At 37.6% G+C, this 13,274-nt stretch overlaps 2 protein-coding genes across 3 annotated transcripts; one reads left to right on the forward strand and one right to left on the reverse strand.

The window, feature by feature from the left end:
- The first annotated feature begins 377 nt into the window (after window positions 1–377).
- Window positions 378–8,973, forward strand: LOC103992591 (CBS domain-containing protein CBSCBSPB1). Of its 2 annotated transcripts, none has more exons than XM_009412366.3 (14): window positions 378–673; window positions 2,549–2,717; window positions 2,812–2,944; window positions 3,028–3,198; window positions 3,391–3,469; window positions 3,608–3,721; window positions 3,808–3,874; window positions 6,455–6,560; window positions 6,630–6,688; window positions 7,777–7,886; window positions 7,975–8,108; window positions 8,188–8,273; window positions 8,382–8,471; window positions 8,613–8,973. In XM_009412366.3, exons 1-14 carry the CDS (start codon window positions 546–548, stop codon window positions 8,796–8,798), a joined length of 1,632 nt encoding a protein of 543 aa, XP_009410641.2. In that variant the 5' UTR covers window positions 378–545; the 3' UTR covers window positions 8,799–8,973. The 2 variants fall into 2 exon arrangements, with proteins under 2 accessions (XP_009410641.2, XP_009410642.2); XM_009412367.3 differs by having other exon boundaries at window positions 3,028–3,183.
- A 1,306-nt stretch (window positions 8,974–10,279) lies between these two features.
- LOC135643332 (non-specific lipid transfer protein GPI-anchored 1-like) lies at window positions 10,280–13,274 on the reverse strand. The gene is made up of 3 exons (XM_065160148.1): window positions 12,474–13,274; window positions 10,710–10,769; window positions 10,280–10,622 (listed from the first exon to the last, which is right to left on the reverse strand). The coding sequence occupies exons 1-3, from the start codon at window positions 12,817–12,819 to the stop codon at window positions 10,486–10,488; spliced, it is 543 nt and encodes a 180-aa protein (XP_065016220.1). The 5' UTR covers window positions 12,820–13,274; the 3' UTR covers window positions 10,280–10,485.

The raw sequence follows: 13,274 nt of genomic DNA on the forward strand, positions 1-13,274 counted from the left end.
TAAAAATCACGGAACGGAGCCCAGAATCAATCACCCACAACAGAGTTCTTTCTCCATTCACTTTCTTTTAGCAGTGGGTCCCGTTTCACTGTAGTGACGTGTCGAAATATGAAAGATCTAGTCGTGTTGGGTAACCAGTTTCGAGTCGGTGTAGGAAAAGGTTATATGCCGTTTACTCGAGCAATACATTTTGTACCGTGATATCCGTGTACCCGTGTGGCGATTGGCGATCGCGTGGGCCAACGTGAACCAGTTAGCTGGGACCGTGTTGGGGTAGCGGAGTGGCGGGTAAATTTCGAATTTTTTTTGGGGGTTTGTTTATTCGTAATAAATGGAGAAAATAATTGTGCGGTATAAAGAAGCTGCGCTCCGTCCCGTCAAAATGGGAGGCGGAGAGAGGAAGCGCCCGGGAGACTTATCGAATCGTGGAGTCTCCCTTGTCTGTATCTCATCTGGGTTCGAGCCGGCGATTGGGTTTGAATCGGGGTGAGGACAGCGGTGATCGTCAGCGGGTGTGGCAGAGGCGGTGATCATCGGATTGGGAGATGGACGGGCTGGGCGGCGGCGGTTCCTTGCGGAAGAGCATATCCGGGAGCAGCGTCTCCGGAAGGAAGAAGGCACCGGAGAACGGGAGCGCGGAAGTTGGCCGGCGGACTTCCATAACTCGCCCACCGTGCGTATCTTGTTCCTTGTTTCTAATGAAAATTCCTCTTGGTCGATTCGATTTCTTCCGTCGATTTGGAATCTTCAGTAGATATTGAACCCCGGTTTGGGTTTGTCATCGGGATTTAGATGACTCTTGACCTAGGAAACGATTTCTCTGTTGCTGTGTTTCTTTTGTTATGCTTTCTTCTTTCAGGAATTAAAATATTGTTGTTACTTGAATGCTCAAAGAACGAAATCAATGTGCTTTTCTTGTAAATTAAAGCCTTTATTCTTTCTGCCTATTGTAGCTTGAAATTACTAGTAAGGGTGACTTCAGATCTATTTTTCCGTGGTTCATTGCATCTATTATGCGTATAACTCATTGTTCTTATTATGCAAAATACATGGTTATTGCTGCTGTCAGAATCAGCTTGGAGGAGGGCGTTAAAGATATGCAAGGGGTGTCCCTGACCTGCAGATATGTTTGTTTATTGGATGAGGATAGGAGTCCATGGAGAGTTCATCTGATGATTGATGGGGAATTCTAATTCCCTTCTTATCTACAAAAATTTTGTAACCAAAGTCCTATTTGAAAATTTGCACCAGTTTTTCAATTCCACTCAAGATCATCAAATTTGAAATCAGACCACTTCATGATTAAATTCAGCTAATTAACAAATTCTGACATTGTTAATGACCACATGCTAAATTTTTTATTTTAGTGGTGCCAAATAAATAGAACTTTTCCTTGGTATCAAACTACAGTGTGGTTGATTTTTTTCTTCATATTATATTTGTAATCTTAAGTTCAGGTAATTTGTCAAGATTCTAAAGAATACTTTCCCTAAATAGAAGTATTAAGCCATAGGTCAATCATATTTTAAGTTGAGTAGCAGTTCCCTACTTCTAAAATTCTTAACTTTTGGATGCTAGTTGGTGGCTGTTCTAGGGAAACAAATGAGGCTTTCTAAAATTCACTATCAATGGAGATTTTTCATCCAAAATTATTGATTTGTGCTTGTTCAGACAATTGATTAAACCATTTTGATGTTGCCCTTGATAGACATTTAGACACCTGATTTTTGTGACTTGGGGATTTCCCTACCTGTCTTCCTAACCAGGAGCATTGGATTTGGCAACATAAATACGTAGGGGTCAACGTTTTACTTATACTACATATCAACTTTGGGAGTCCTAACCAGGAGCATACACTACGTATCAACTTTGGGGTTCCTAACCACGAGCATAGCTTTTGGTAACAGAAGTAGGTTAGGTGCAATTCTTTACTTATACTGCATATCAACTTTGGGAGTTCTAATTATCAGAAGTAAATAATTTTTTTAGATTAACTTCTTTTACATTTTACATTTTTTTTTCTCGATCACCTTGTTAGTAACTCATTTATGATAGAAATTAAATCTATTTCGTAATTTTTATTGTTGGCTTTTAAATACTTATATTTCTTTCTAACAACATTTTATACTAAATGAGTATGCACAAAAATGTAGGAAAATGCAGTGTGGAAATTTCCTTGCACGAGCAAAGAGCATAAAACCACACTCTTCATTTTTCATGTCATAATCCTTGATCACTTAGTGCCCTTTTTACTCTAGTATGAAGGCGAAACCATAGTGCAGGTGATTAACAAAAGATATTCTAATGTTGAATTTTCATACCCAACATGTTGGTAGGCCTTTCTGAATTTCTATGATGCACTTCCTCTAGCTTAACAGTGCAAAAATGTATTGGAGAATATTAATCAAATTACATGTGCTGTTACTGTCATTGATCTATTGAATGGACTGTTTCTGTTTGTTGCTAACTACTTCTAGATATTGTCTCTACATTCTATTTCTACATGCTGCAGTCATGGTACTGTCTTAACTTTGATCCCTGGTTGCAGCACTACAAGTGGAGAGAGAACTGTAAAAAGATTACGATTGTCTAAGGCCTTAACAATTCCTGAAAGTACAACTGTCTATGAAGCTTGCCGTCGGATGGCTGCACGACGGGTTGATGCTGTGTTGTTGACGGACTCGAATGCATTACTTTGTGGAATTCTAACAGACAAGGTTCTTCTACAGTATGCTTGATTTCTTTTTATGACCAAGTCAAGGTGTTGGAACTCATATTGTTGGTGTTTTTGCTAAAATTGTTTAACTGCAGGATATAACGACAAGAGTCATTGCTCGAGAGCTAAAGCTGGAAGAAACTCCAGTGTCAAAAGTGATGACTCGAAATCCTTTATTCGTCCTTTCAGACACACTGGCAGTGGAAGCATTGCAGAAGATGGTACAAGGTATGTAATTTTGGAAACTTATGGGCATCTCCATCTCTCTATATTGTAAGTTATTATTACAACTTCAACCTTGGGACTTGTAGGGAAGTTCAGACATCTTCCGGTTGTGGAAAATGGTGAAGTCATTGCTTTGCTTGACATAGCAAAATGTCTATATGATGCAATAGCAAGAATGGAAAGGGCAGCTGAAAAGGGAAAGGCCATTGCAGCTGCTGTTGAAGGGGTGGAAAAACATTGGGGTACATCTATTTCTGGTGTGTGGTTTCATTACATCATAGTAATTGGATATTTTTCTCATGACTCTCAGAAAAAACACTTATTGTTCTACTATGATTATTATATCTTTATCTCTTTCCCTAAAGAAACTATAGTTTTATTTGTTTCTAAACTCTTCATTTTTTCTTTATAAGCAGTTGGCCTAATAACTTTTAAGATCTTTTCTGTAGGTCCTAATACATTTATAGAAACTCTCCGAGAGCGGATGTTTAGACCATCTTTATCAACCATCATTCAAGAGAATTCAAAGTAGGTAATATTCTCTTTTGGAATTTACATTCTTATGCATGACAAGATATGACTCTGGCTTGTTAGTATCCCAGTGATATTTAGGATTGGAGCAAATAAATATGTTTACAGTTGGTTGATGGTGGAATCTTTTCCTAGGGTTGTGACGATATCACCAACTGATTCAGTGTTAACTGCAACAAAGAAGATGCTTGAGCTGAAAATAAGTTCAGCAGTTATAACAGTTGAAAAAAAGCCTCAGGGGATTCTGACGTATGTTGCAACTAATTTTAAAAATCTTATCTCATTTTGCCTCTTCTGCTAAACTTTTTCCTTTTCCCTTCATTTATTTTTATCAGTTCAAGAGACATTTTAATGCGTCTAGTTACTCAGAATCTTTCTCCAGAGTCCACCCCAGTGGAAAAGGTATCTCGTTGGCCACATATTTCTTTTTATTGTTGCTTAAATTTCTACCGCAGTTGCTTTCTTGTTTAGTTGATTTTGTAGCAAGTTCATACATCTCAAGGTATCCCCTAGTTGCATGGAAAAAAGATGGAAGTGGATTTTCTACCCAAAAAAGCCTTTTCCATCAAAAAATAAACAAATTGTTCGGGTTATAGGTTAGGAATATTGATTTCTTTTTTCCCTTTCGTGTTTGGAATACTGGGCAAGAATACACGAGGTTTTTCTTCTTTGCAAATGATATGTTGAGAAGCCCTAGGAAGAAGTATGTGGAGTATTATTTTGGTTTATGGACATACATCTTGAAAATGAAATCATGACTTTTCCTAGAAATATGGAAATCAGTTTATCCCTTTTTCAGTTTTTATTAAACAAACACAAAAAGAACAGTCTTGAAGAAAAACTGTTTGAAGTTTCCTTGCAATTATACACGTAGTAGAAAAAGGAAATAACCTAAGAAAGGTTGTAGCACAAAAATAGTTGTGTGGACTCAGTTTATCTTTTTATTGTGATCTTCAGCCATTTTAAAGTTTACCAATGAAGTAGATCCTTTGTTCTATCAATTTACACTTGTTTTACTTGAACATATTAGACATACACAGCTTAAGTATATCATTCTTATGTAGCTGCTAAGTGGGCTGGTTCCATGTCACATACTGTGGATCCAGATTCTGTTGAAGCCTTTTTTGCACTCTAGCATTGCAAATTGAAAATAATTTCTTCTTCAGCTTCAGTTCTGATTCAGTTAATATACATGTTGGTGAAGGATATGAAAATAATGAGATACAAAACATAGCCAGTGGTTTGCAGGATGATCTCGAAACCCCCTAAATTCAGGAAATCAACTGAAACTCCTTGGAAACCCTTCTATCTAAATGAATATCAGCCAATCCAAATAAATCCTGTACAACTTTGATTGATTCTGCCAGTAAGTTATGGCCACAGAAGTCCATCTGACCCATATGATTCATTTCAAAAGTTAACCAATCTTCCCTTTTATAGGTTGATCTCAACTGCCCTTTCATGGTTGATCTCTTCTGAGCTTGGGCTGAGATCCATTCTGGTCAATACTGATTATCCAACTGCTATTGTTGATCCTGAACAATAACAATTAGAGCAGATAGCAGACTTTAGCATGGCATAAACTTAAGAGGATGATGATAAACAACATTATATATTCGAGAATTTTAAGATTATTCAGGTAATAAAATTGGTGAGAGTGAGCAGTATATAGTGTCAATAGACCTTGGTTATGTCTAGAAGAATATGGAACTAAAACAACAGAGTTTATTACATTGTTATGCCAGTTCTATAAAATGAAACAACACAAGGGAAATTAAATAACTGAAGCATTTTTATCTAATATTTTTTAAATTTCAAATATGAAAAGTGTGTTGCCTAATGCATGAGGCTCCAAGAAGTTTATTATCTGGTGAAAGTTAATTTGTTTAGCCTTATCCCTTCAAGAAGAGAGGCCTTATTTGTTTCTCAATCCCATTGATATAGGTTGCAAAGGGGCAACCTTAACCTTGTCCAGAGCCAAGGCTGTTTATTTGTGAACATTTTATTTTTTTTAACATATTTATAGAGAACACATTATTAAGTCAGGTTGATATAGTATGCTGGTGACTGGGCCACCATATGTAATGTATACAACAATTTGTGGTTCTCTATTTCCTGACATTTATAACATGTAATCTAATATAAATTACCAAATTTAAGTCCAGATATGTAGTATACAATCAGGTAAAACAGTGATAGAGTTTGAAAGTAAAAAAGGAAAACAATCATGCCTAAATGAACAGCGCAATCTATTTCTGGATTTTTATTGCATTTATGAGCTTATTGTACTCATAATTAAGAACTAGATAAGTATAATTCTAAGAGATACATGCTAGACTCCATAACATGTCTATTATGTGTGACAATAAGAAAAAGAGATAACAAATGAACAATGATCTGCATTTTTTGTCATCTGCACATGCTTGAGCTGCTGATCCTTGCATTATCCGTTTGTGGGTTGAGGCTTTGCGACCATGACATATATGCATAACCATGATGTCATGTGTATGGACAAGATGTTTAGTCATTTGGGCTTTCTTTTCTTTTCCTTTTCTCCAGAGATGTTGACACATAGCTTGATTTTTTCCCCAAAACTTGTTGTTCGAGATATTCAAATTGCATATTTGAGTTGTAGCATTTTTCAGATGATTATACATACATGATCAGATAATTATACATATACCTTAGCCCAAGAAATCTTTAAAGCTTGTTTCAATTATCTGGACAGTCTTTTCTCTTTAAAAGATGCAATTAAACAATTTGCAAAATATCTATAACATTTTCCCCTATCATATTCCTGTAGCAGTGCTAGTAATAGCATAAATTATGTAAACTTGATTGTCTTTTGTCTGTTTCACTGATTTTATATGTTTAGCGGTAAGTCTGATTTGCTATCGAAGTATTCGTACAATCATTTTTTTGTTACCTTATGTTTCTTGATGTGACTTCTCAAGACCATATGTACTAATTTTATACATTCAGGTCATGACTGCAAATCCTGAATGTGGGACAATTGACACGCCAATTCTTGATGCTCTACATACCATGCATGATGGGAAATTTTTGCACCTACCTGTTGTAGACAGAGGTATATTTACCCACAAGAAAATGCAAATTATTCTTCTTGACTGTTACTCATGATTTGTGCCTGCAACAGATGGGAACATTGTCACAGTTGTTGACGTTATACATATTGCTCATGCTGCAATAGCTACTGTAAGTCATTGATGTACCTTTTGAGCTATTCCATATCTAGATGCGCTTGACCTTTTTTTGTCTACTTTATCTCGCTTGCAAGTTTTATACTTATTACTGACTTGATGATGGAGAAGAATTTGCAGTTTGGTGTCTTAGTCTCATTATAATTGCCTGCTGTCTTAGAAGATGAATATATCATGCTCCAGGAAATTGGAAGCAATGGGCAGGTACAACCAAGGTTCGCCGTGCCACTGTGTACTGCCTAGTACGGACGGTATGTACCAGTCCGACAAAGGATTGGTACAAGCGGTACATACTAGTTTGTTGGTATGCCTCACTATTCCATGTGTTGAGACATCAGTACAGCTCGGTATGTACCATACTGAAAGCTAGTCAGTACACCGCTACGGACCGATAAGACGAATCATGGGTACAACTTCTATTATAAATATGAGTGACGCTGTCACAATATTCTATTTTTTAAAAAAATGGCACTTGATTTTGAGTATTCATGGATTTTTAATCCATATTTTTGTGTGTGTTGGAAGCGATTATACCTATTTAATGGAATGAGCTAGAGACAATTCATATGGGTAGATAATCTGCAGCATAGATTCTATTAACATTTTTTTTTCTAAAGCACAGCAGACATTAAGTTGGCTGATATCCAGTGTGTTACATGGTAATAGTTCCAGCTCAGTGAAAAATCGAAGGTCCTACTTCATTAGTTGGTTCGGTTGTAAGTCCTTCTCATTCATGTATCAGGGAAATCCCTCAATGTAAAAGTGTATGCAACTGTAGGGGTGCAACTATTAGGTATATTTACATTCCTGATACTTATTTAAAGATGTAGTCACAGATAACCAGACCTTCCCTGCCCCAGTTTATTCAGAAATCATCTGTAGTGGGTGTAACCACTAGAGATTTATTCCAGTTTCTTGGTAGTCGTCATACTGTGAAGCACTAAAACATGTCAGCAGATTGGGCTTTTGAACCATTTCCTTATAAGCACTAAAACATGCTTGGGTGCCAGCAGATCTGCTTAAGGATGTGTTTCATCAATTATTTATTGTTGCTTCTAAGTTGATTCTTGATCATACATGCAGGCAGGAAGCAGCAGTGGTGCAGGAAATGAAACAGCAAGTGCCATGATGCAGAAATTCTGGGATTCTGCTTTGTCCTTAGGACCCTTGGATGATGATGATGATTCTCGAAGGTTTGGATGCATCTATCTATCTGATTATTGTCATTCAGTCTTTATTCGTCATTAGCATCCATAGATCAGTGTGCTACTGGTATTTCAGTGAAGGGTCTATGAAAGTGGCATCAGAGGCCACAGATACAGTAAGATCTGCCTTCTATCCACCTTCAGGCTTATCTATGACCTTTGGTTTCAAGCTTGAGGACAAACAGGGCAGAATGCATAGATTTAACTGCGGTATGCACCCTGATCAAATTTCATTTTTATCAGTCTGCCTTCAAAAACTAATTACTAAATTCCATGTTGCACAATGCAGAAACACAGAGCTTGACGGACCTTATCACTTGCATACTCCAGAGGGTTGGTGATGATATCGATAGAAATCATCTTCCGCAGATACTTGTAAATAACTAACTGTTTGACTTCAAATTGGAATCCATGTACCTTTTAGCAAGCTATTTTTGGCATGTATACTTCTACCTAACATAATTTCTTGATGATGTTATGTAGTATGAAGACGAGGACCACGACAAAGTTATCCTTGCATCAGACAGTGACCTTGCAGCAGCAGTGGACCATGCTAGGCAAGCTGGTTGGAAGGTAATATCATATATGACTGTAACTTGCTTTGTGTTTGACACTGGTGAATGACTACTTATTAACTAGAACCCAAGTTTAGAATGACCAAAACTGGGAGTGCAACAGATCAGATGCTCATGGTGATTTCTTTCTGTTCTGCAGAGCTTAAGGTTGCATTTAGATTACTCGGGTTTGGGTCACAGGAAGAAGGGTAGTGGATCGGGATCGGCAGGCTTAGAGCATGCGCACAAAGATGCATGGGCAGCTGCATACAGCACGGTCGCCGCTGGAGCAGCACTAATTGCTGGTATTGGAGTTATGGCATACTTGAAAAGATCAGCATCATAGATAGATCAGTCCCCATTCCAAACATTCTATTGCAATAATACATTTCACCGACAATTTTATCGAAAGAGTGAGCTTGGCAGTGTATAAATAAGTCTTCCATGACCTGTAAGGCGCATACGTACTTGCCTATTTTTTATCCTCAGCACACATGAAATCTTTGAGAATGTGTCACAAATCTCATTCTTTTCTTTGCCTTTCTATCATAGTATTTTGTTATTGTATCGAACGTAGACGTTACGATGCTGATATGGGGCCGAAGTTTGCTTTAAGGTCGAGGCAATGATTAGTGGATGGTATTGCATGTGTCTTTGGGAAATAATGTAACCATCACATCACATCAAAAGGTCATATTTTTTGACCATATCGACGGCTCGCCAAATCATCATCGGTCTATCAAATCGAGTTGGATGTTCTTAGGGCGGGTTAGACCTGATCGATTACTAACCTAATGGTGATGGCGGGATTTGATCTCCTCGGGCGTCTTTAAAGGCCCCTGTTCCTCGTGGCCATCTGAGGGCCGCTTCCGTCCTCCCCGCTCCTCTTGATGTCTCCGCCGTCGATGGACTCGGCGAAGAAGCTCGGTGTCGAGATCCATGCCGATTGGCAACGCCCAGCCTGGTTCCATCACTGCTCGTCAGCACAGGGCCAAGTAAGGAAGTTCTCTTCTTGGAACCCTATTTGCGTTCTCATTTGTTGAATTATGGGATTGCTCAAAGTTCCGATCTTTTCTGTACTTGTTTGTTGGTTAATTTTTACGGAGAATCATGGCGGTGATGCTATGAACATTTTAGGAAGCATCTTTTGTTAGCAAATGAAAAAGAGAAAACACTTGTGATGTTTCACATTGTATTTGTTTAGCTTGTAAAGCTTCATTCACAAATTAAACAAGTTGATGGTGGTCGAAGACTGGTGTTGCGGATGTTAGGAGCCAAGAACTTACCATCATAAACTTGATATGTCTGTGTCTTTTAGGTAGGGAACCTAGAATTAATTATGTGTTGATTTGACCATGGCGGGTTTTGGCTGTGAATCACAAAGGTTAACTGTGACCAAGGTAGTATTGGTTCTTGAGAATGAGGGCTTAGGTAATAGTAATATCTTTCTTTTTTTAAGAAATAAACAAGAACTTGTTTAAGTAGTTCTCATAAAGGAATTCTTGTCACAACGACTGTTTTTGTAACATAATGGTTCCTCGGGTTGGCTTATCTATTGTATTTGTGGGTGATATTATTGGATGGCCTAGTTAGTGTGTCAGCAATAACATCAGCCTTATCATACACGTAATAATAGAGCAATAATATCTTTGCATTGCCAAGTTGGTCAACTAAATCTTCGTTACATCATAGGCTTCTGGAACAATAGAGTATAATGTATCATAGGATGGTTAAAGGTGTTAATCAATCATCTAGCATAAGATAATTCTAGTGACACTAAGATTGCTGGTGTTGACCAATAATGCACTCTAGAGGATATAGTTTCGTTAAGATATAAGAAATTTGTGATAATTCACAAGTTATTCAAAACGAAAGCTTAGCACTGCTCACACTGGAAATGTGTACCACATGATTTTGATGTCCCTAAGAGTCTCAAACTGGAAATTGATAACAGGTCTTGCACATGTCATTCTATGCAATATTACAAGCATTGTTGTTTCACATAGAATAACCATCAGTCTGTTGGGCTGTCTTCAAGCTCCTATCGAGAAAACAGAAAAGAAGATAGCAGATACCAAGGTAATGGCAATACTACCATCAAGGCGGACCCGGCACATGAATCCATTGGAAGCGGGGGTCACATTTGCGGATCCACCAGATGAGAAATTAGCTGCACGTGACATAAATGGACAAAAGTTCAACTTATGGGCTTGCTGAAATGCTTATTACACTATAAAATTTGTGCTAGAGGACAAACCTTTTGTAGCATTCATGAAGATAGCATAGTCTGGTGAGCTAGGAGATAATTTCAGAAGCTCTGCCGAACATGTATGTAAGGTGAGTTGTCATGACAAGATTGGGGGAGAAGAATACGTTAGAAAAGTAGTGAGCGAGCGAGCGACAAACTAGTTTTGACAAAATTTGTTTGACCTTATGATACCAAGTGTTAGTGCATCAGCAAAATACATATAACAGTAACACAAATATCAAAATCGTGTCACTTCTAGATGTTTAGTTAGTATGATCATGTTCATACAAATGCATGCATGGTATATTAATTCACAAATAAATTGCAAACTATGTTTACTATGCATACCATAAATTGTGTTATGTTACCAAAAAAAAAGGAAAAAGGCATGGGGAAATCATGAATTTTGATGAAGACAATATAACAAATGGTACTTGTCATAATTTGTAATTTACGCTTTCTTTGATGTTGTTCAACCAGACATAGGACCAAATATTCAAATTAAAATTGATATTTGGTCTCTTGTTGGACGAGACCGTAACTTTTAGTTGTTGCCTTTTTGCATTCAAACTTTCATCTTGTTATGCATAATTAACTATTCTTTTGAATGTAAAATGCACTCGAATATGCATAGATCTGCATCGTTACTGTATGCATTTTCAATTATGCATACATGGAGGGTTAGGGACTAGAAGTTATACTTCTGGTCAAGGGGGGTTAAATTTTAATCTGCTCAAGGAATTGACCTCCTGGTCATAAATGTCTTATGACACTGTTGTGAGTGAATCAAATGGCCTAGCAAAGAAGTATGACAGGTAAAAGAAATTACAAGTTGTATTTTAAGGGGAGCTAAAAATAATAATCTTTGGAAAAAGAATGGATTATAGTAAAGTTGTCCTTCAAATCTTCAAATGTCATAAATGTCATATGACACATGATGAAATCTTTATGGTATAGTATGGTCAAACAATTGATTAGCAGTAAAATTCACCTTCAAAATATTCCTGTAACTGGAATTTATTTAAATTTTGAAGCTAATATTTGTTTAGTTTGTTTGGAAGTCCATAAATGTCTTATGACATGTTTATGTTGGAAGTTTTATAGTCAATGGGAGTTAAAAAGATGTTGGGCAAACATTTATTAGGAATAACATTCACCTTCAAAACTTTCCTTGCATGCTATTTATTCAAGTTGTTTGACCACCATAAGATTCCAAGGTAAAAGACAGACAAAAATATCTGAGCCAACTAGTCTAAACATGTATCTGTGTGAGCATAAAAGTTAATATAATGACCTGTAAGATGTGGCCAAAACCATCCAAAGCTCTTTTACCTTTTTAACTTTTTTTTTTGTGGGGGGATGAGAAATTGAGAACCCTATCTAAAATTGTATTAAACTTCCTTTCCTCATCTAGTTGTGATCAAAAACTTGATCTACAAAACATACCTTTCAAAGTCTGAAAATAATAGTATTGAATATAAGATCTTACACATGAATTAAGATAATGAATGATACAGCAGTCCCAACCGAAGTCCTGATACCACATATAATAGCTTAGTGCAAGTGAAGCAATAAATCCTCTAAGCCCGTAAAGGCATAACCGTGCAAATATCATCTGCCAGTTGAGTAGCCAAATCCTAATCTATTGCCAGTTTTAGTTAGTGTTAGTGCATCTGCAGACATATCCATATACATAAGCAACATGCATGGAAGAAAAATGTCTCACATATGCTGAATCAGCTCAAGTGTTAGCAACTAAAGTTAGTCACGTACTTGGGCAGTTACTGACGCTGGTGTTGGCAAGCTTGCAAGCATCTGGGAGCTGGAGGAGCCTGTCGAACTGCAGCCCAAGACTCTTGATGGTAGATGATCCACCATGGGTCTGCTGTATGATGTAGCAGAGGCAGACAGCATCAGCGTTTCTGATGTCCGTCACTGCACTGCAGCATGAGCTCGATGGTGCACTGGCCTTGGCAGTGGCATAGTCCATACATGAGGTCACCTTGGTGAACTCCTGTGAGCACTTCTGCTGGATGGAGGAGTCCTCACAGGTACTCAACCCTATTGCAGAGAACAGGAGGATGAAAGATAGGACAAAGGAGACAGTGGAACCAGCCATGGTCAGTGAGCTTTTGCTGTAACCGGAGAATGAGCTCAATGTTATCAGTTGCCAAGGAGCTGGTTACATATAGATCAATAGGTTTGTGATGAGAGAGGGAGGTAAATGTTTTGTGCATTGAATAGCAGTAATGGATCTGAGGCTGGCCTTGTGTTGTGGAGCTCTGATGAGGTTGTGAGTGTTTAATGTCGAGTAGTTGTGGCAGGTTTTGTAGGCACATGCAATGGAGATAGGAGATCACTAAAACTTGTTTGTTTTGTACTTGTAACCAATAAATATTGTTAAATGCTCCAAACAAACATCGAAGATTGCTGAACAAAGGAGACCACATGAGGCATCAATTTTGGATTTTATCCCTTCTGATGCTAATGGGTTTTGTGTGGTTTTGGATAGGAATGAAAATGGATGTCATATTGGAACAAAGTGGATGAAGTGTGGGATGGATTTTTCTTGAT

Source organism: Musa acuminata, chromosome BXJ3-7 (genome assembly GCF_036884655.1).
Source record: "Musa acuminata AAA Group cultivar baxijiao chromosome BXJ3-7, Cavendish_Baxijiao_AAA, whole genome shotgun sequence".
Classification (NCBI taxonomy): Eukaryota; Viridiplantae; Streptophyta; class Magnoliopsida; order Zingiberales; family Musaceae; genus Musa; species Musa acuminata.

Bases quoted from the DNA above. Each gene is read 5' to 3' on its own strand.
- LOC103992591 (XM_009412366.3), top strand. From the start codon at position 546: ATGGACGGGCTGGGCGGCGGCGGTTCCTTGCGGAAGAGCATATCCGGG. The intron at 3,875-6,454 runs GTATCTCGTTGG...TTATACATTCAG, and splicing joins AGTCCACCCCAGTGGAAAAG to GTCATGACTGCAAATCCTGA. The intron at 7,887-7,974 runs GTTTGGATGCAT...CTGGTATTTCAG, and splicing joins GATGATGATGATTCTCGAAG to TGAAGGGTCTATGAAAGTGG.
- LOC135643332 (XM_065160148.1), bottom strand. From the start codon at position 12,819: ATGGCTGGTTCCACTGTCTCCTTTGTCCTATCTTTCATCCTCCTGTTC. The intron at 10,770-12,473 runs GTACGTGACTAA...CATGTTCGGCAG, and splicing joins CAGCGTCAGTAACTGCCCAA to AGCTTCTGAAATTATCTCCT. The intron at 10,623-10,709 runs GTTTGTCCTCTA...TGTCACGTGCAG, and splicing joins CTTCATGAATGCTACAAAAG to CTAATTTCTCATCTGGTGGA.